We start from the raw sequence: 22,353 nt of genomic DNA, 5'->3' as shown, positions 1-22,353 counted from the left end.
ATGTGCTGGAATTAATTCTCATTCCTCTGTATCCCTAAAACACCTATGTTCATGCCTTGATTGTAACACTTCACTTGTTTATCTCCCTTGCTTACAGAGTAAATTTCTTGAGGGTGGGGCCCATGTCTTATTCGCCTTTTTCTCTTTGGTGCTTGGTACTCAGTAAATACTTCTTGAGCGGACAAATGGAACTTGGTTTTACATAATCATTTCAACCTATTCAGAATGGCCAGTTTGTCAAGAACTCTAACTGCCTTAATCTTTTTAATCATTGATAGTATTATTCCTTGTTTTCCTCCTGTAGATTTTAACATGATTAAGAGTTCTAGAGAAATAGGTAGCATTCCAGTGGAAATCAATGTTTCTTTCAAAATTCTTCCTTTTCCAGGTGCAAAGTCCTTCTTGGATGCAACCTCAACCATATATCCTACAGCACCCCGTAAGTTTGTCATCTTAATGGCTTTGTGGTTTCCAAGTGAACTGTGTTACATGTTAAAAACCATTCTCTGGGTTAAAACCATTTGCCTCAAGATGGTGTAGGATTTAGGAAATTCTAAGCACAAAGTACAAGACTGTACAAATTGATTATAAAATTTCCACTCACCCTTGTCTTAAATTGGTAGTTGACATTAAGTTAAATTTGCAATCTGTGAGAACTTAAAAATTTTAAAATTCAATTGAACGATTTCTTACATTTAAGTTTTAACATTGCTAAATTTTAACTGTACTTGGGATGAAATAGCTGTCTTTTTTTATATTATGTTTAATGCAAATATAAAGTGTTCAAAATTGAACTAGTTTTTCATCAGTGTTACAATCTCCAGAGAGAGGCTAAGTAAGTACTAAAGTAGCAACAGCTTCTTTAGTAAATAATAAACATTTCTTTATATTTTTTAATTGATTTTTTAATATATTTCACCTCATTAGATATTATATTTCATGTGTTTTTCAAAGATAAGTAAAATACAGTTTGTTGAGTTGAAACATGGGTTTAAAAAGTTGAAAAATAAAGGTGGAAAACAAAATCATAAAAAAGGCTAAGAATGCCTCACAGAGTGACCGACTTGCTTGCCATGGTGTGGCCACAAATTTGGCCCTAAGCTTTCTACTAACTGATGCAAAATGGGAATCCTGATAAGCAATATAGTTCACAGTACTCGTAAAAACAGATGAGTTGCTTAGGAAAACCACACTATTCTTGGCCATAAGATGAGACAGGACTTTCTCTCAGGACAACTTCCTAAAGTGGACACGATGCAGTGTTAGACCATGTGTGTGAAACAGCAGTCTAGGGACATGCTGTGAACAGGAAGTTGCTGAGATGACTTTGAAGCAGGTAAAACGTGTAGTCCATACACAGGAGAAGAGCTCTCTGACGATATGTGTTGTGTGTCTGTATAAACACACACGCTGCAGCACACACAGGCACATGTGCACGTACAGCCACACATACTTACACATACATGCATATTTATACCCACGAAGTCACACATACACAAGTGCCCAGGGCAGTCTGCGTCCCTGGTCCTTTGTGCCGCCCTGGTTTGGAATGCTGGCAAGCAGCCCACTTGTCGTTTGAGGGCTTCTGAGTACAGGAGCTCCTACAGAGGACTGAGTAAAAGCAGCAGGAAACTCTTTCCACATATGCTGGGCTTCTCCATCATTTCCGTGTTACCACACACTTTTTGATGATGCACATTAGAATTTTTAAAAGGCAAAAAAATGTCTTGTGAAATGTATGAATGAGAAACTATTTCGGACATGAATCTATACCCTTTGGGGGGGTCGTGTGGGGGACAACATTTTAAAGACAAAGGTGGTACATCTCCCAGTTTAATGACTTTGGAACAGTAGTGGTGTGTGCAGAAGGCTCCTTCCCTTTCCCCACCCAGATCTGGGCTGCACGCAGCCAGAATTAAAGTGCCTGCACACCAGTCTGCCTTCAAATGTGTATCTGATTACCAATAAATAACAGTGTACTTAAGGGATGAGTCAGATACAGTGATACCAAAACCTAATATTGATAGTTGTAGGGTATATCAGAATAATTGCATTCTCAGGCAACTGGGTGATTGCAAAAATAAGAGGAATGCTATAATCCATAAAGATATTATAATACAATAAATTAGAGAAAATGGGAGAATTGGAAACAGAACTAATTAAATTTTGGTTTATACAATCAATGTACAATCATGTCATCATTATAAATGATGACAATGACAGCTAGGCAATAAGTTAGGTAAATATTTGTAATAGAATGTTAAGTTAAAAGCAAAGCCCAGGATATGAAATTGTGTGTGCTGGTTGCAGCTCTGTAAAAACATGCAGAGGCCAGAATCTGGGCAGTGGTCCCCTGACGGTGCTGTCAGCGCTGTATTAGAGACAGGCCTGTTTATATGGATGATTTTTTTCACCCCTCCTCTGTATTTAACTCTGTTTAACTTTATTTTTAGTGACCAGCATGTTTTCAAATGAAATGAAAGACTTTGAAATCGGGTTATTTATCTTATCTGAATCTGCTTCCCTCCCCTGGTACCAAATTGTAGTTAAGAGTTCAGAGGAACACTGAGTGAAGAATGTGCTCTTGACCCTAACAGCCTGATCTTGAATCATATGACTATCTTTTTTAACACTGTTAAACAAAACACTGTATTTGTAACGTTCAATATAGTGTATTGTTTTGCGACAGCCTAAAACATCAACTGTCATCTGTTAAAGAAAAACATTAGGAAAGCATTCTGTAACCCTAGCCAATCAAAAATAGTTTGCATTTCCTATCACAGCGCCCCCTGTGGCCTAGCTTGTTTACAGTTAAGTGAAGGTGAAGGGAGAGGTGTTCAACACTGGGATTTCTGTGAAGTGAGTGCTCTTTAAAAAGTCTCGGGAAGCACAATCTAGAAGAATATTTTTAAGAAATCATTTATGATATCATTTGCAAGGTTGAGGAGAGGTTATTTTTGCTTCATATTCCTCAGCAGACTAAGGCATTTCCTTTGTAGAAGGTGGCTACAGTATCTTCACTCCCTCCCTCAGTTTGTCTCACTTGCTCTGTCTCTGACTCCCCAGGGTGCCGTATTAACCCCCTCGATGGAGCACACCATGTCACTACAGCCCGCATCTATGATCAGCCCTCTGGCCCAGCAGATGAGTCATCTGTCACTAGGCAGCACCGGAACAGTAGGTGGCAAATTACTATCATGTGTCTCGGCAAACAGAGGAGGGTACATTCATGCAGCCTGTGTCCTCCTTGTCAGTTATAGGCTGTGTGGTGTCAAAGATTATATGTGATACCCTCGCACCTCCCACATTGTCTCCCACACAGTAAACACTCCGATATTCCTTGATTAATTGATGAGCTGAAAGTCTGCCCCCTGGGTGTCCCTCTCTGCTTTATCTGACTCTAACATCCACACAGGACCACTTGTAGCACTAGTAACAGGTGTCATTCATTCACACCCAGACCTGGTCTCATGAAGCCAAAGAGGAAAGTGATACATGGTAGTAAAAGCAGGGGATTCTTCCTCACCTATTTTTTGTATGTATTTCGGAGGCACTGAATCACAATCTTAATACTGTTTTCCCAAAGTCCAGGGGACTCGGTTTGATACTGGGTCGAGCCGATGCCAAATTAACTTCCAAAGTTGATACGTGTAGCGTTAAGATGCTAAAAATGGCTTTTAATTGAAGAACACAGCGTTTTCCTGACTTACATTCACAGCCAGCAGCAGCAGCTCATCCAGGCTAAACCAGGGCCACATCCAGCCAGCGAGATCAAGTTAGAAACCTCTGCTCCCTTTGGGAAAAGATGACTGTCAACATTGGGAAAGCAAGGGTCTGTTTCCTGTTTTTCAGTGGCCTGTTAAAGATCTAATAAGTCATTTATTTCTTGGGTCTCCACCTATGGAAACAATTCTAGACACTGGGTCAGGGAGCTGCTGGAAAATGAAGAGGTCCTTTAAGGGAGAGATCTTCTAAAATAAAATAGCACATTAATGATACTGAATTATTGAGGATGAGAAACTGTAATGATCTTCACCCACGGCTTATCATTGCCCATCCTGCCCATGTTCTTTTTTTCAGTACATGCCTGCCACATCAGCTATGCAAGGGGCCTATTTGCCACAGTACCCACACATGCAGACGGCGACGGTTCCTGTGGAGGTTGGTACAGACCATCCAGTGGCCATTCTGGCAATGAGTAGTTTCAGAAGGGGGTAAAATAGATAGAACTCAAGAATCAATCAAAAATCAAACATTTGCATGAAGAATTGAGTTTAGGGGGAGTATATACCGAGAGTTGTTTCCAACTTTGAAATGTAATTCTCTGCTTACAAATTAGTGTAGCAATATCCAGGCCACACCCCTCAAGGTTCCCAGAAATATTTTCTAAGCTTGTAGCACATGTCATTCCCCTTCAAGTCTCTATCCTGTCTCCTGTAAAGTGATCCTTACAGGCAAATTAAGATAAAGCTGGAGTTTGCAATCCTAGTGCCAAAGATTATATCAATAATAAGAATTACAAAAAAAAAACAAAAATAAGATACTTAAAAAAACTGATTTTCAAAACTGTAACAGAGATGAGGAACAAACCATACCTGTTTCTGTAGAGGCTGTCAGTATAGCTAAATAACTCTTAGCGCTTGCTACTGAAGAAGGCTGACATTTGAATTCAAGTTGGGCAAGAAGCAGTGTTTTCCTGCAAAGTACTCTTGAAATTCCAAGGAAATTCATCAACCCGGTGGATCCAACCTGCTAGGCAGATCCCATAGGTTCCAATTCCAGAAACAGCCTTAGGACTGTGGCTGGATTTGGGGGGAGGTGGGGTTTGTTTGGTTTTGTTTGCTTCTAAATGACTTAAATTTGCACAGTCATTGACACCCACAGTTACCAGAATCCACAATCCCTTATCTCCAATGCTGAAACAAGTCTGAAAAGAAAAATTATAACTACTTGAGCAAAAAACCAACCTGTGGCAAAACCCAAACTGAACTGATGCAAGACAAGATCTTTACCCCACTTGTTGCGCACATTCACACCTTGCAGCAGAGACCTGTTCACATGTTTGATTAGACCTAGACCACCTGGGTATATTCTGTGATATACAGCATATGCATTATTTCAGAATCTAAAATCTGAAAATACTGAATTCCAAGTCACATCTGGCCCCAGGGGATAAGAAACTTGTTTGATAAGTTGTAGGTTGATAGGAAAAGACAACTCATAAAAGTCGCGGGAGGTTTTTGGGTCTATCAGACATTTTAACTCCTTAGGGAAATAATTAACCTTGAAAGCTCTATATGACATTAAGAAAATCACCTTTAAAGAGGGCTTGTTTTAGGATGTTGGACTCAGACCTGGGGATTTCATTGCTCACATGTCTCATGTGTTCTGCTTTGTTGTAGGAGGCGAGTGGTCAGCAGCAGGTGGCTGTAGAGACGTCTAATGACCATTCTCCATATACCTTTCAACCCAATAAGTAACTGTGAGGTATGAGGGAAAGGTCTCCGTAACTGTAGGGCTCGAGTCAAGGAAAGTCTATGATTTCTTGTATCAAAATGGTACTTAGAACAACTCAGGCTTGGTCATACTGCTTTAATCATGGCCAGGGGATCCAATGTTACTGAAACAATAGAATCAGTGATTTTGTGGATTTGTAGATCAAATATTCTGTTCAAAAAGAACAGTGCCTTATATTGAAGTCAAATGTATATTTACTCTCTCCTTCCCTACCCTGCCCCCCCCCCAAAATTGGTAACACATCAGATGACACCAGGTACCAAATTTGTCCTATGGTACATTTATATGTATATTCCATATTTATATTGTTTTAATGCTCACAAACTGAAGGAAATATAGCGTAAGATTTTGCATAACCTAGCATTACAAGATTAGTGATGTCTTGACTGTGAATCTAATGTGACCGTCCTTAGATGGAGAGATTGCTTTCCCAGCTCTCACTTAGACCACAGATCTCAAAACTTGTCACTTGACCAGGCATATTGCAGTTGCAGGAAAACAGCTGTGTGGAACTTAGAACAGCTGGGTTTCTGGATTGCTCTGGTGAAGTATGCTGCAGGTCCCAGATTTGAAAGGTAGACTGGGTGTAGAAAGTGACCCTCAGTTCCAGAGTTTGCATTTTTGGTCTTCCGTCAGCGATGAGCACAGCCTTTCTAAAACACACATATCTTCAAAACAAGAGATGACAAAGCTCTGTGGTATATTATACCAAACTTGCAAAAGCATTTGTCTTTTCTTTTTCTCTTCCAGATGTACAGAAGGGTGTTCTTACATGAAGAAGGGTGTGAAGGCTGAACAATCATGGATTTTTCTGATCAATTGTGCTTTAGGAAATTATTGACAGTTTTGCACAGGTTCTTGAAAACGTTATTTATAATGAAATCAACTAAAACTATTTTTGCTATAAGTTCTATAAGGTGCATAAAACCCTTAAATTCATCTAGTAGCTGTTCCCCTGAACAGGTTTATTTTAGTAAAAAAAAAAACAAAAAACAAAAAACAAAAAAAACAAAAAAAAAACCCAAAAAACAAAAACAAAAGATTTTTATCAAATGTTACAATGCAAAAACAAAAAAAAAAAAAAGAAAGAAGAAAAAAGAAAAAAAAAAAAGAAAGAAAACTTCAATTTTCTGGGTCTGCACAAAGACCATGAAGACTTTACCCAAGTGCATGACCGGATTTTTGTCGTTTTGTTCATTTTGTGTTTCGTTTGTTTTTTCCGCTGTATGACATGGGCTTTCTGAAGTTTCAATAGTCCGACTTCACCCATGGTGTTCTGTGCTTGCAATGCGAGTGTTGCCGTAATTCCGTGTTGCCGTCAGTGTCTCTCTTCTTAGCTCTCCGTTTTCCTTTCAACGTAGTGTGAAGTGTCTTATCCTTTTCTATGAATTCCAATTTGCCTTAACTCTTTTGATGCTGTAGCTGTTTCAGTAAAAGTTAGTTCAAACTAATGATGTAGAATGCTTTGACCAAATGGGCTGGTCTATTATGCCTTGTAAAACAGCAGCATAGGGCTTTTAAAAGGTAGTCAATAAAAGTTGCTGAAATTTTGGCTTTTTTAAATATGTAGTAGGTGTTTTTAATGATTTTTCACATAATGTGTAAGGTAGTGAAATGCAAGAAGGGAAAAATGTTTTGTGTGAAACACATTTTCTGACTGGGGAACTTTTAATAGGGTAAATTGTTTGTAAGGCTGTACGCCAACAGTTTCCTCTGATAGTTTGACTGATTTAGGATATCTGCTGTATGATGCAATGTAAAGTCTTTTTTGCCTTTTTTCAGGAAAAAAAAATAACTTGATGTTCTAGATTTAGTGTAGGTAGCGTGGGGCTGGGGGTGGGGGGCGGGGGAGGGGAGTCACCGAATGTTTTGTCCTTCCTTTATACTAATGATAGTGCTTTAGAATGAGAATGACGCCTGAGATCTGGCAAACCGAAAAAAAATGTTGCTATTGCAACTAAATGGCAAAAGCTAAAAGTAAGGATTTATCTTCAAACATAAGCTGAGATATGAATAGAAGCAAAACAATTGGCTACTAGCTCTCTCTATTATGTAAATCTGAGAAATAAAAATTACTTGGCACTTTTAAAGGTAACTTCACCAAAGACCGAAGAGCCAGTAACCAGTAGCTCCAACTTGTCTCAGCATCACATCTTCTGTGCTCTTTATTTTTGCCGGACCAGTTTGCGGTTAGGAGAATGTGCCTTTTTTGTACCTTTGCATTTAGGTTTTATAATTTTAATTGATGTATGGACACACACAAACAAACAAGCATGAAGGAAGATTTGGATCCAAGCAGTGCCACACTTTACATCATCACTACAAGTGTTAAGTGTAAAGAAAAACCAATTTTGAAACTATGAAATTCCTGATTCATAAATACAGTTATTTCTACTCTAGTACCTATAAGATAATTCACTGTTATTAAAGCTCTTTTATTAAGACAATTGCATACGTTTGAAAAGCAATGGTAAATTAAGTTGTCTTCCAAAACTGTGTACTTGTCTGGTCAACTGTGTGTGATCAGTTATCTACCTCAGAGTCTATTTTCTTTTGTGCTGGGACAGGTTGCTGGCCCTCCCTGTTTCCACAGACCAAATCCTTCCTAGCTCAGGAGCTAGGGCGAAGCAGTTCTTTCTTTCGAGTATTTTTTAGTTCTTAAAATTTATGCTTGTATTTGATTATAGATGTCGGTGACATTTCATAGTTTCAAAAGTCCTTGCTGCTCTGAGAAGTGTAGATTCTAGTGAAAATTACATAGTCATAAGAGAAATGTGTTTTTGTTTTTGTTTTTGTTTTCTTTTTTAAAGTTGTGGTATTATTGGTTCTATGCTCCCTGGAATATTACTGCTTTGTGAAAGTCCAGACCGAACGCAGCACCCTCCTTGTACCTAGTACATTACAAACCTGGGTCTCTCACTACTTGATATTTTTGCATTAGTTAAGACAGAAATTTGATAGCTCAGTTAGAGGGGAGGGGGAAATCTGCTGCTAGAAATGTCTGAACTAAGTGCCATACTCGTCTGGGTAAGATTTGGGAAACATAACCTCTGTACATAAAAAAAAAATCAGTTAAACATCACATAGTAGACAGCCATTAAATTATAAAAAAAATTAATTTATGAAGAAAGACCTTTTGTACAGATTGAAAAAAAAGATTTTCATAGAGATATCTATATGATCAAGAGAGTTAATTTTTTATTTTTGTTTTACTAGTGCCACAAACTTGCCAGTGGTAACTTATTTGTCCGGTTCAAGATAACTCTGTAGTTTTCTTTCCTAGGACTTGTTGTTAAACGCCAAAAGACATTTTTGAACTGTACATTTGATCAGATTGTTAGCTTTTTCTGTTTTATTTCTTTTGAGAACCTTTGAATAAAAAACATCTGAAATTTTATCTTTCCTGTCAATTTCTTTTAGGTTAGATTAAATGTATATCAGAATTTCATTTCATTTCTGACCTCCCTTCAGCTCAGTGGATTAGTTTAAAAGTGAGTTGAAAATTATTTCAGATGCAATGTGTACTCAAGAATATACTTCATTTGGAAGAACTGGGTGGGGGGGGAACTTTCCACCCCCTTCATTTTTAGTTTTTCAATTCTTGTACAGGGACCAGAGACATCAACTATCAGCTCCCCACATTTCCTCTCAGCAGAGTCCACCTTTGGTCTGTTCTTAAAGACTAAAGAGCCAGACACCCCCTCCTTCTTCCTCCCTGACTGTTGCCTTTTGACTGTGGCACACTCCATCATTGCCCAGCCAGGAGGACAGAGTAAAAGCAGTGTCCCATCTCTGGTAAGCAAGCTCATGGGTAAGGATTTCAAGATGCTCCTATCCCTGCCTTCATGACCATGGGCCTCCTTTAGTGACACTGTTTGGCTGTTCCCAGTAGGAGGCTGGGATTGACTGGGAGTGCAGCAGTCACTGGGGAGAGATGACACCTCTCTCCCTCACACTGACATGCTTTATGGTAGGCTCTTAGAATGAGAAATTGACTCCTTTTACCCAAGGTGAATGAGATGTTTTAGCGTAGTTGTACAGGGTTTTTTCTGCTGCCCTGTGGTGCTGTTGTGAAACGAGTGGGCAAGAAAAGCATCCACAGCCTCCATTTCTGTCTGCCTCCCCTGCAACGTGCGCCATAGGATACATGAATTAGACACATGGGGCTTAGGGGACTGAATTTGCCAGAGTGGAGAAAGCCCCACTGCACACTGACTCAGAAAAGGAACCCCGGTCCTTTGATGATAACCAGTGCTTCAGAGAGGAAGGTGTTGGCACAGGAGCGAAGTGTGGCCTCGTGGAGACGAATGCAGACGGCTAAGAGTATAAGCTGCGTGGCCTCGTGTCCCGCCCCAGTGTCATGCTGTCCCCAGGCTCTCTCAGATGACTGACCACCAGGGGCAGGAATATACTGTTGGGCTACTGAGCACCTTAGGTTTTGTTAACTTTTTCTTCTCATATTTTAAGAGAGCTTGTGTCATGAGTCCCGGGACATCCAGTGGCTGTCTTTACACGGAAACTGAGAAACACCTTTTCAGAGCACCCTTTCTATCTGTGCAACAGGACTGAGCCAGTAGGACACACACAGGACCTGCAGCGCCTTTGGGATTAACCCCAGTTAGCCAAACCGCTGTGGTTCGTCAGTCAGCGTAAGAGCCAGAACTTCCTCTTTTGTCTGAGATGGGCTGGGTCCTGGCCTCTGGGTGAAATTCTTGCCTTGGAAGGAGGGAGGGAGGGAGGGAGGAGGCTGGCCGCTGCTCCCTGGCCTGCATGCTTCCCTGTCTGTCCGCTGGGGTGAGGGAGGGCAGAGGGAGGGCGGTGGGCGGACGTGGAGCCCCGTTTTCTTCCTGTCATCCTCACCCTTGGGCAGTGGTGCGAGGTGAATCCACTGGAGCCTGAATTCCACTCCTCAAATTTCCTAAATGCTTCACTAGGAGAAAGGCGTGCCTCCCAGCCTGAGTGGAGTCCCCCAAATTTTCAGACCAGACTGACCACAAAGGAAAAGATCCAGGGACCTCGGGGTAAAGGTCACAGGCCTGTCACCACCACCCCTTCCCCGACGCACAAAAAGCTTGCGAAGATGGCAAGTGGGTGAGGAGGGAGGAAAACTCCCCTGGGGGTTAAAGAAAAGCCGGGCAGTTTCCTCCCTCAAATAGCATCGTGATGAGATAAGCACCCCTCCCGTCGTGGTCTGGCCGAGAATGCGGGCGCCCCCGCGGGCAGCCAGGCCACGTGGCGGGAGAGGCGCGGGCTGCGGGGCGCTGCCCACCGGCTCGGCACGGCTGAGAGGCGGTGCCGGTGCCCGTCCGTGCGGATGAACTCGGCCAGGCCATGGGATCTCGGGCCTGCCGGAATGGCTCCAGAGCGTCTCCTGTCTTCGACCGAGCTGGGTCTTGGCAGGGCCCGGGAGTGTTCTCCCTCGAGCCACTAGAGGGAGGGTTTTGTCGCTCTTCACCGGCAGCTGCGAGCTCCAGGGCCGAGGCCGGGGCGCGTGTAGGTTAGGGCCTCGGAGGGGCGCTGCTGGTGGAAACTGAGCACCTATTTCCAGGCGCACACCGCTGGGGATTACAGGGTTCTTGAACTGGGGGTTCATCGTAAGAACTAACGCACAGATAATCCCGTTGCCGGATGCTGGCTGCTCCCTCCTAAGAGCATTGTTGCTCAGACTGGGGAGTAACTTGTATGTGACTTTTAAAGCTCAAGGAAGCCAGGAGCAGGGGAGGAAGCCAAAAGCCTTGCCAGACCTCGTGACTCGAAGCTCAAGAAAGTGCTGGCAGTTCTCTCGGCTGCTCAGAATTGAAAACAGGTGGCTTTGGATCAAACACAAACTTTAATGCTATCGTTCCTTTTTCTTTTTTTAATGTGACTTGGAGACACTGAGATTAGAACTAGGTTATACTGCTCATTTACACAAGATATGGATCGTAAACGAGACTTGCAGGTTTGGAGCCATGTCCTCTGCTTGAATACCTCCAGTGACGGGGCACTTCGCACCTCTCTGCATATCCTATATCGTTTTGGAAAGCTCTCAAACTTGCTCAAGGAGTCAAATTTGCAACTTTGTCATTTCTACCTGTCAGCTTTAGTTCTGCCAATTGAGAGACCACAGAATAAGTCAGTCATTCCCATTTTTGAAAAGACAAAAGCATAGTGACAGACACCGTATCAGTGATTTAAAGGGGACCAGAGGATGTGACCCTAAAGGGATAGAGCGAGGGAGTCTGGGGGAGTGACAGAACTTCTATATCCTGAATGTGGTGGTTACACAAATCTATATATGTGCTAAAATTCATAGAACTGTACACCAAGAAAAGTCTTTTAGTGTATGGCCATTTATCAAAAATTTTCTTAAAAAATGAGACAAGTCAGTCATTCCTCGTGTGTGGGAAGCTGATAGTTCCACAAATTGTCTCTGGGTTGAAAATTCCTTGTAGCTTTAACTGTCCCTCATCAGCTCTGGCTCCACTCTCCTCTGCACTATCAGCTCATCCTCCAGATGCACCACAGGAGACGCAGGATAAAACCCAGAACCCCAGGAGCAGCCCGGCGCTGCACCGATCTCCCTGGCTCAGCCCCATCCTTCTAGTGCACGTGAAATGGTTTGCTTCTTGACTTCTCAGTTCTTAAAGCTTGTAGCCAATTAAAATCCTTACGTTTCATTTTTTTTGGTCACACGATTAATTATAATAAAGACATGCAATGGAATATTATGCAGCCATTTTTAAATGAAGACATTTTCATGGCATGAAAAATACTCAAGATAGAAGGTGAACAGGAACTATTAGGCACACAACTGTAGCTACAGAGTGCTCCTAATGATGAAGCAGTACTTGAGTATAAAAGGGGAGGAGAAGGTACTTCAAAATGCTTAGCTGTGGGTGAAAGGAGTTTGGAAAGTTTGTATTTTCTCATTTATACTTTTCCAAATTTTTCTAGTTGTCTACAATGAAAATATTTTATAAACAAGAAAAAAACCGTAAAGAATGTTGTCAGATCATCGTGAAATTATGCAAGTTGCTATGTTCATTATATTCCAATTGAGCACACTTGATTAATTTTTTACACTTAAAAGATACTGCACCAGAAGTGCTTACATCAGAAGACAGAAAGACAACACGATATGGTCCTTCTTGCTCCCTCCTCTCTGGAGACAGCCCACGCTCTGTCTATGGAGTGTGTTCCTACTTTTACTCTAATCTGAGCACCCAACCCCAATACCTCACAGCCTTTCTCTTGCCTTTTGAAACAGCCTTCACTGTGTGTAGTATGTATCCCTAAATAAATCTACCTTTCCTCAACTGTGGCTCGCTCTTGAATTCTTTCCTGTGTGAAGCCAAGTACCCACACTTGGCGGGGCACGTCCCAGGGGCTCAGCCGAGGCCTGGGACACGGCCCTCCTCACGCCCCACATCTGCTTGTCCTGCATCATCTTCTTGGGACATTCTTGTGAGGAGACAGCATATAAATGACAATATTTGGAGAAGTAACAAAAGTGTGATCTAAATAAAAAGCTTTGGGAGTTCTGTGATGGGTGCCAAGATGACATAAACACTCTCTCCTGAGATTCTTACCACTTTCACAAGTGAGGAATGGTTAAAGCTACAAGTGTCACCACCAGTGAGTTTACTGATCAGAATTCACTTCAAAGCAGCTGTTTTCCTCACTAGTTCCTCTGCCTTCTGACAAGTGAAATTGTCAGGCAGACAAAGGAAGCCTTTGGTAGCTCTGCCTTTACCAGAGTGAGACCTGGAGTAGATGTCCAAAGACTTGACTTCTTTTGTCACTCCTGCTCTGAAAATATTGGAATGTGCAACGAAAGTGTCATCCTGTTTTGTTTTGTTGTAACCAATCAGGGTGTAGGATACATTCCTAATAAAGTCATTTTGACATTTTTTTTTTTTACCTATCCTTGGTCAGATGTTCTGCACGCCTGAGATTATGGTTTGCAAACACCTGTGCAGTGTTCTGACCCCCACCACTATATCTTGAGAGCTCTTACTCTGTATTCACAGAAGTCTAGCCCAGAATCCCGTCATATCCGCTTTGTTACACATTGCTTTGACATATGCAGGAAAAATACGAATGCTATTCCTGGCTCCTTTGCCCCTTATTTTCTCTTAAGAAATACTAAAGGAACTACTTCTGTTCTTGTTACATGCACGGTTTTCTTCCTAATGTTTAGCTCTGTTTTAGAGATTTTTCTGATTCCCTTAATTTCACTCTTCCAATGATTCTTCTGTTTTATAAATCTTTATTTTACAAAAGTTTGAAGCAACTTCAGGAAACACAATAAAACAAATTTTAAAAATCAAAGCTGGAGAGGTTAACAATGAAGAGAGATAAGGAGAGCACAGACATAGTTCTGCAAGCCAGAAAACCTCCTCCATCCCTATAGTTGAACTTCAATGATTTTGAGTTTTCTGGCAGCCAAGGTGAAAAGGGAGAAAGGTACACACATCTATAGCTCTTACTGTCAAAGCGAGCTCTTACTTACTTTTCCAGAGGATCTGGAAAAAGATAGCATTTGCTAATTTAAATAGGGACCCCTGCAGGAATCACCCGGCAGTGTCTCCCACATTTCTTTGCCGATACAATCACACCTTCCCAAGGGGATTTCAGGTAGGGCCCCTCAGGGAAAGCCAAGGACAGCATGTCAAAGCACTACTCCATAAAAGTGATTCTGGGAGGCTAGAGACTCATAATGGACATTCTTAGTTAAGTCTCTTCTCAGATGTCCTTCATCCCTCTCACGAAGCCCACGGTTCCAATTCTGAAACACAAGTCTGTGTCGCAACAGCACAGACATTCTAGGTTTCCTTTCACTTCCACATTCAGCCCCTCAAAGGGAAGAGAGTAGCAAGCCCCAAGTCGTCCTGCCACTCGCTGAGCACTTCAAGTGATGCCTAAGGCCCTTGTCCTGGGTCTTCGGACTCTCTAGAAGCAGCCGGGGGCACGGCCGGGCTGGCAGGCCGGGCAGGTGCTCGCTCCCCTGCGCCAAGGCCTGGGAGCTGGGATATAGGATCACAGGACTTCCCATTACCTGATGCTGTGGCTTTCCAGAGACTCTCACAATTAATCATGCTTCTCTGTTTTTTTCAATCAAGTGACCCTTGGGAGCTGAGGAGAGAGCATAGGGAACCCCAGGGGTGTCGAGGCACAGCCCTGTATGGTCCACCAGACACAAAGAATTTTTCATGTTTTCTCAATGGGAGTCTTGTGTTTATAACATCTCTTTTCCCCCCAAAGTGGTTGTGCTATTAAATGTATTTCTTAAAATAAAAAAAAAATTGAAACAAAAGTTGCAATACAAAAACATTTTATCCTGATTTATTTGAGAGCAGATTGTCAATCCAATGTTCCATGACCTCTACAAACAAGGAAATTCTCCTACAGGACTACAATGTAACTATCAAAATCGGGAAAGGAGTGCTGATACATCACTAATTACTCCAGCAATGCCTTTGTAGTAAAAAGATCCAGTTCAAAATCATGCACTGCATTTTTTCATCATGTTCCTTTGGTTTCCTACAGTCTGAAATATCACCTCAGTCTTTACTTAACTTTTGTGAGTGGGACACAGTGGAAGATTCCAGGCTAGTTATTTTGCAGAGGGTCCTCAGATTGGTTTGTTTGACTTTTCCACGTGGTTCTACACCTTTGCCGGGAGTATCACTGAAGTGGAGCTGTGTTCTCACTGCATCCCATTGGGAGGTGCGTGATTTCGTCTCATTATCAGTGATGTTCCTTTTGATCACTTAATTAAGCTAGTGTCTGCCTGGCATCTCCCAAAATTACTCTTTCCCACTTTGCAGTTAGTAAGTATTTTGTGGGAAGATAAGTTTTGGAACCATGTAAATATGCTCAACTTCCTCAAACCTGAATTTATTCATTTACTTGTTTATATGAGTATGGGCTCAGGGTTTCCTATTTTGTTCAATGGGTTCTAAACAATTACAATCCTTATTTTGATTCTCAGACTGTCCCTACCTTGGCCGCTGGGAGCCTCTGCAAGCCAGCTTCTGTGGTTTTAGACATGATCCTGTTACTCCTCAAGCACTTCCTCGCTTGCAGGCATCACCAGATGTCCCAGGCTCACCTTACACTTCTCTGTTCCAGCCCTGGATTCAGCTATTTCTCCAAAGAGTCCTGGTTCCTTTTAGTGGAGAATGGTCTTCAGGAGGTAAGACTTGGGCACCAGATGTGTTACCGAAAGCAAGTGTATGCCCGACGCCCAGTGAGGCCAAACAATACCGAAACGTCTAAGTCTGGAGCAGAGAAAGTGTTATTGCTTGGCTGAGCAAGGAGAGAGGATGGTTCATGCCCCCAAAACCCTAAACTCCCTGAAGGATTTTATCTGAGCACTTTTAAAAACTAGTTGAAGGCGGGACATCTCAGGGTATGCGATCAGCTGTGCACAGTTCTCTAATTGGTTGGTGGTGATCAGTGGTTAATTGTTTTCAATCCTTAACATCAGAATGTCTGGGGGCTACATGCTCATGATCATCAAGTAGTTAATTTCTTCCGTTTGGTGGTGGTTTTTCGCGTTTGAAAAACTCAGGAAATGTGCGTGAGATACTATTATCTAGGTGCTTCAGAGAGGAGCCACAGCAGAGGATATGGGGGAGGGGTCTGTCCTGGGAAGGCCCCATTGGGTCCTGCTGGGTTACAGTTCCCCCCTTTTCTCGAATACTCCTCAATCTTGAGGAGAACAGGTGCTGGACAAGAAGAGGTTAATCATAAACTCAGCAGAGGAACTGGGTTTCAATCTCCAACCCTGTTTCATCCTTCCCCAAATCCTTTAGGGAATGGGGCAATGACCACGCTGACCACTTCCTGCTGAAATGGGGCATGGTCCTACCTCGATTTGGGAGATGGACACTGAGTTGGAAATATTCCCGAGTTCCAAGTCCTGGATCTGAGTCTTGTATGGTTAAGATCTCCTTCCCTGAGGAATTCAGGAGAACAAGCCTGAAAACCAGTCTGGACCTGGCACTTTGTGGGAGACCTGTAGCCAGGCGGCCAACTATCTGCTTTTTGGGCTTTTAACTTCTGATGTGATATTAACATGTATACAACGAGAGCTACTGGTCACCATACATCTCCTTTTTTCTGCTAACATCTGATCTAAAGCAACTTTATTGTCTAAAAATTAAATAGTTACAAGAGGAGAACTTGAGGTCATAAGGTTGCAGCTGCCATCTGCCAGCAGACGCGGCTTTGAGAATGGCTGGCAGCGTCCCGAGTATGACGCAGCCCAGAAAGTCAGCGTTCTCAACAACGCGGGAACATGTCTGGAATCACCGCCACAAGGGCCACCTAGCTTTACCTTGGATGTCTGAATCACAGCTGCTCCATTTTGACTTTCAAATGCATTCCCCTCCTCAAGGCCAAGGCAGATGTATAATGCATGTCCAAAACGCCCTAAAACAGGCATCACTGGTCAGTAAAGTTTAAGTCAAACCATGCATAAGCCAGAATGACTTCCCCATACCTCAGTAGGTGCAGATTTCCCCTTTGGATTACAAGTCTTTTAATAGAAAGCATTGATGATCAAAATCTCTGTCCCTCTGTGCTGGGGTGGTGGCTCCTGCCCCAGGTTTAGATCATGTCCCTGGTGCTAGGCCTCCTTTATATTTGCCTGGTTATCCACGTTGCGGGGAAAACGAATCAGACATCGTGAACGGGCTCAGAGGTATGTTAATGGGGAAGCACTTTACAGGCCATACATTTTATCACTTACACCCAGGTGTTACACAAGCACCGTACATGTGCTTTTAGTAACAGGCTTACAGCAGGCATTGTTACACATCATGAGTAGTTGTACTCTGTGACAATTCCATTAGAGAATTCTCTTTCCTAAACATTGGGGGCAATACTGATAGAGAGACAAACACGTGGTAAACAGTTCATTTAGAAAACATAGATTAAAAGTCAGTAATACTTCAGACAACCAAAAAATTTTAACCATAGTCACCAGTTCACTCAATCCTATGCAATCAACCCCTTTTTACTAATAGTTTTATGAAATTAGAGTTTTCATTTGACTTCTTAAATTTCCCACCCAGCTCAGCAGTATGAGTTATTTATTTTCCTTTTTCAGTTTTATTATGTAGAATTATTAGTTCAACTGCACAAATACATTATATTGCATGTAAATACATATATACAGTATATTCAGCAGTATGATTTAAAAGGAACCCGTACTTGTCAAAAAGTCCCCTTTACAAGTCGTCTGGAAGATGAAGCAGTTATGCAAAGCATCAGTTTGACTCTCTATGGATAACAAAAGACCGAAAAAGTCAAGGTAAAGACCCAGTTACAATGTTTCTGACAAGAGGCTTAATCAAGTTGCTGCAACATAAAGTTTCTCAAGATAACAACCAGAATCATGACGGATAGCATCATACCAGGGCATATCTAAATTTCAAAAACTCCATGTAATTTCTAGAATGTCCATACCAACATTTATCCATACTGTACAAGCTGAGGAGGCTTATCACTCATTTGACAATGTTTCCCATGCACTTCAACATACCAGCCAATCCTAATTAGCTTAATATTTTTCTCTGAGATGTCTCAGGGACCCTCTGAAGCATCCCAAAGTTAGCTGAAATCAAAAGAACTTCAATTAGAATTCAACAGGAAGTCTGTCAAAAATACCATGTTTCACACAATCCGTTATCAGAGCATTCTAAGTAAACCTGTTCCCTTAACAGAGGAACCAGATTTAGTCCTGCACAGCCTACTTTCAATAACAAAATCCATTTACCCTATCAAGTCCAATCTAATCTCAGCCCGACTAGAAACAACCAGCTCCAGGACCAAATCACTCTTTTCCCTTAAGAAAATGCAATTCCATTCCTCATCTCTTTTTTTCTTTAACTCAACACATACATCCTACTTTCCTACTCTACGCTGAAATGCCTCCCCCATTATTTTTAGTAACTTCAATTACATATTTTAAATTAGAATCCTCAACTCTCAAGTCTTAATTTCTACAAGACTTGATAACCAATTGACAAAAAGGGAATAAAAAGAGGAAAAGATAAAAAAAAAAAACTTAATTTCTAGTGAATGTCTCAGTGTCTTGTTTGAGAATGACCTAGCTATCCAACTATTTAGTAAACTCCCATTATTTAACTTAATTTAGCAAACTCTCAAATGTTAAGCCACCGAATATCTGGGGAGACCACTCTTAGTCATTTCTAAAACATATTTCTAAAGCGTTCACCCAAAAGCTCCTAACTCATTTGCATTTAATTCACTTATAAGAATTTCATCATACCAAATTATTTTTTAATTCCTGCTGACAAACTCTGCGACAGAAACAACATGAACTTATTGGCTTTCAGTTAATCAAGGTACAATAAAAGACATGTCTGTATTGATTATACTAACAAACTTAGGCTAGCTTTAACATCAGATATCAATTCAATATTGAGTTATTTCCCAGATCACATGAACCCTAAATTTGTTCTGTCTAGCATCTTTTATCCTTAGAAGTATTTACTTTGTAAACCCTTAAGTCAATTAAGTAGAGCTCATTTACAATTATATGCACAATTATACATATATATTATTTGCTCACATTCACATTTCAGCAAAACCAGGGAGAGAGAACAGGATTTGTACTCATGTACCCAGACACAAACACATACCCAAGATAAAAGCTGAAGTAATTGCCGAAGGCCCACTTTGATACAATAGTGGAGCCATTAGGGGCCACTGTTCCCCAGATCTCAGGAATTACTGAGCCCAGTGTTACAATAAAATATATCATTTTCTTTCATTTATGGAAGCACAGCTGAAGATCTCTCAGTTTTACAAAATAAACCCTAGTGGAACTATAAAATGGAACAGAGCTTTGATCACCCATACTTAATTATTCATGGCCGATTTTATCAAATAGCAAGCAAACAACAATTCAAAACGGACTCTCAGGGTCACAGTTCCCTAGTCCCAAAACAGGGGATTCCCAACCAATGCCCCGTCAGACCAAAAGGGGAGAGCCCCACCAACGGCCCACCACAGGCGAAGCTGAGTGGAGGCCAGAAGCCGCAGGCGAAGGCAACGCAACAGGGAAGAATGCGCTGCTGTCGACACACGTGAGCCTCATTATCCAAAGACGTCACAACCAGCCAGTGCAAGACGGATGCGCACACACATACAAACCGCAAACATGGTCCCACAAACAAAAAGATCAGATGACGTGTAGCCCCAAAATTCCACTCCCACTCCCACATGGAGGCTTCCAGAGTAGCCTGGCTCCTGAAACAGAATGGACCCAGAGCGGCTCCCAGTGCACCCAGAATGCCTCACTTCCTGGAAGAGAACCAGCCCAGGTGAAGCTGGTAGAATTTTCCCACCTTGCACAAGCCAGAGTGGCTCACCGTAAAATGATACACATACAAACACAAACAATAAACTACAGTTGCACAATCAGCGGAGGTGTAATCTAAGAATTTCACTTCCATTCCCAGATGGAGGCCTCCAAACGGATGCGCCCAGCTCGAGAGAGAAAACGGACCCAGAGTGGCTCACAGTGAGCCACAAGGGAACGAGTCAGACGAGAATTCCCAGCCTGTGCAAGCTGGAGCGACTTACCTCGCAGTGACTCGGAACGTGGTCCCTCAGTAGCGCTGGAAGTTTCTTGGTTCCAAACAGCCTCGTACGTGGGGCAGCCGGCGCCTGCCCGGGCGAGTCTTTCCCAGTTCCCTGGAATGAACTGAGCTCTTGCGGTTGCTGGGACCCAGGGAAGGGGCTGCTGCCTCTGGCCAGGGTTGAACTGCCGCGGGCTCAGACCCCTAGGCTGCCTTCAGCAAAATTGTTACTGAATGCAAGTTTGTGTGCCTAACACACAGTGAGGCCTAAAAAATACCAAAACGCTTGAGTTTGGAGCAAAGAAATATTTACTGCTGGGCCAAGCAAGGAGAGAGGATGGCGCATGCCCCGGAAACCCTGAACTCCTTTAAAGGTTTCAGCTGAGCCTTTTTAAAGGCTCGGTGAGGGAGGGGCAGCCCAGGATTGGGATCAGCTGCGCACAATTCTCTGATTGGTTGATAGTGATCAATCTTTAAGTACCAGAGGTCCGGGGGCTGTTCTTAAGATCATCAAATAGTGAATTTCTTCCATTTGGTGGTGGCTTTAGCCTCTGAAAAATGTGAGAAATATGCATGAGATATTATTATCTGAATACTTCAGAAAGGAGCTACAACAGAGGATATGGGGAAGGGGTCTGTTCCGGGAAGGCCTCCATAGGGTCCTGCTGGGTTACAGATGTACTCTTTGCTACCGACATGTCACTGTTTCCAAGCCTTGTCACTGAATAGGGTTAAGGAGTGTGTATGGATAGGGGTGTGGGTGTGCGACACACACACACATCTGCATTTTCGACGTGATCTATAAATACTGAAAAACATGTTTGCACACCATACTCCAAGGCCAATCCAACAAGACAGGGTTCTTTTCCCTTATCTGTCATTCTCTTTTCTTGCAGCAAGGAACCTGGTTCCTTCCCAATAGCCTTGGTACGTGTGCTCACTCAGTCCCCTGTATGTGACCAACCTCCCACCTCTGACATCACCCTCTTGGCCCGTGGAACACCTCAGCTTTGCTTTCCTGCTCAGGCCCTCACATCTTGCTCCGTGTGGGAGTCTGGGGTGATGCAGAAGTTGGTCCTCCTGCTCTGCCCAGAGGGAGATAGAACCGTAAGTCACCGTAAGTCGTGAGACAGGCATAATTCTGCCATTACAGGGTAAGTGCTCTCCCAAGGAAGGGAGCCTTCTGTGTTGTGCCATTAATCTGCCCCACGAAGTCCGCTTTCCTCTCACCGCCAGATGGAGCATGATAGAGGTTTGAAAACAACTGAAGAACGAGAGTGGTGTGGAAGTGGAAAATCCAAAAGCGAGATGTAAAAAGAGACATGGGATGAGGACAGAAAGAAGAGAAAAGTAAAACAGAGAGAAAGGGACATAGGTGGGAAAAGGAATAGGGGGAAGTTTGAGTAGCAGAGAAAAAGAAGATTTTTAAGCTGTTCCTACAAAGCCAAGCCTTGGAACAGCAGTCTCTGAAACTAGCAACTCTTTGGGCATTCACAAAGCCAAACAGCCTGGCTTATCTGGCTTCTCCTCTTTCTTAGTTACTTATAACCGTAGAGGGTGATGAAAACCCTGTTTTTCAGTTCAGCACTGGGAGCTGGGTATCAGCTGTTTGCTTCTCCAGATGACTCTTTTTAATTGTCTGCCTCCCGAGACTGACCTCAGGGCAGCGTCAAGCAGGCTCCCTTGCCTCAGGCTTCCGTCTGGGTCAGGCCACTGTGAGGTACCTGCAGCCAGTGGGCTGGAAGGAAGACTGGGCAAGGCTCATTGCCCAGGCCTCTCCCTGTGGGCCCCGGGCTGGCAGTGTCCCTGTCATGGGTTGAACTGTGCCCCCCACCAAATTCATATGTGAGGGCCTGATCCCCAGTACCTCAGCATGTAACGGAATTTAGAAATAGGGCCTTTAAAGAAGTAATTAAGTTAAAATGAGGTCAACAGGGAGGCCCTAATCAAATACAACTGGTGTCCCTGTACAAAGACGATATCTAGACACAGATACAGGCACAAAGGGAAGAAAGTGTGAAGACACGGGGAGAAGACAGCCACTCATGAACCGAGGAGAGAGGCCTCAGAAGAAGCCAGCACTGCCAGGACCTTGATCTTGGACTTCTCGCCGCCAGAATCGTGAGAAAATAGATTTCCGTTGTGTAAGGCACCCAGTCATGTACTTTGCTAGGCATTTTGGGCGAACTAAGGAAGTCCCTCTACCCAAATCCCAGGTGCTGACAGTGCTCCCTGG

General features: G+C 42.7%; 1 protein-coding gene across 12 annotated transcripts in view; it reads left to right on the top strand.

Annotated features, from left to right (window-relative positions):
* The window catches only part of RBMS1 (RNA binding motif single stranded interacting protein 1), a 203,744-nt gene extending 196,664 nt beyond the window's left edge, over window positions 1-7,080 (top strand). For all 12 annotated transcript variants that reach the window (XM_072961046.1, XM_072961045.1, XM_072961049.1 and 9 more), the window contains 5 exons: window positions 389-439; window positions 3,067-3,177; window positions 4,081-4,161; window positions 5,403-5,487; window positions 6,268-7,080. In XM_072961046.1, coding sequence (XP_072817147.1) covers window positions 389-439; window positions 3,067-3,177; window positions 4,081-4,161; window positions 5,403-5,480 — 321 coding nt within the window. In that variant the 3' untranslated portion in view covers window positions 5,481-5,487; window positions 6,268-7,080. The remainder of the gene's footprint in view (window positions 1-388; window positions 440-3,066; window positions 3,178-4,080; window positions 4,162-5,402; window positions 5,488-6,267) is intronic.
* The last annotated feature ends 15,273 nt before the right edge of the window (window positions 7,081-22,353 follow it).

The sequence above is a fragment of the Vicugna pacos genome, chromosome 5, assembly GCF_048564905.1.
Source record: "Vicugna pacos chromosome 5, VicPac4, whole genome shotgun sequence".
Lineage (NCBI taxonomy): Eukaryota > Metazoa > Chordata > Mammalia > Artiodactyla > Camelidae > Vicugna > Vicugna pacos.
Note: the sequence above shows the minus strand (reverse complement) of the source record. Positions and strands in the feature narration are given on the sequence as shown.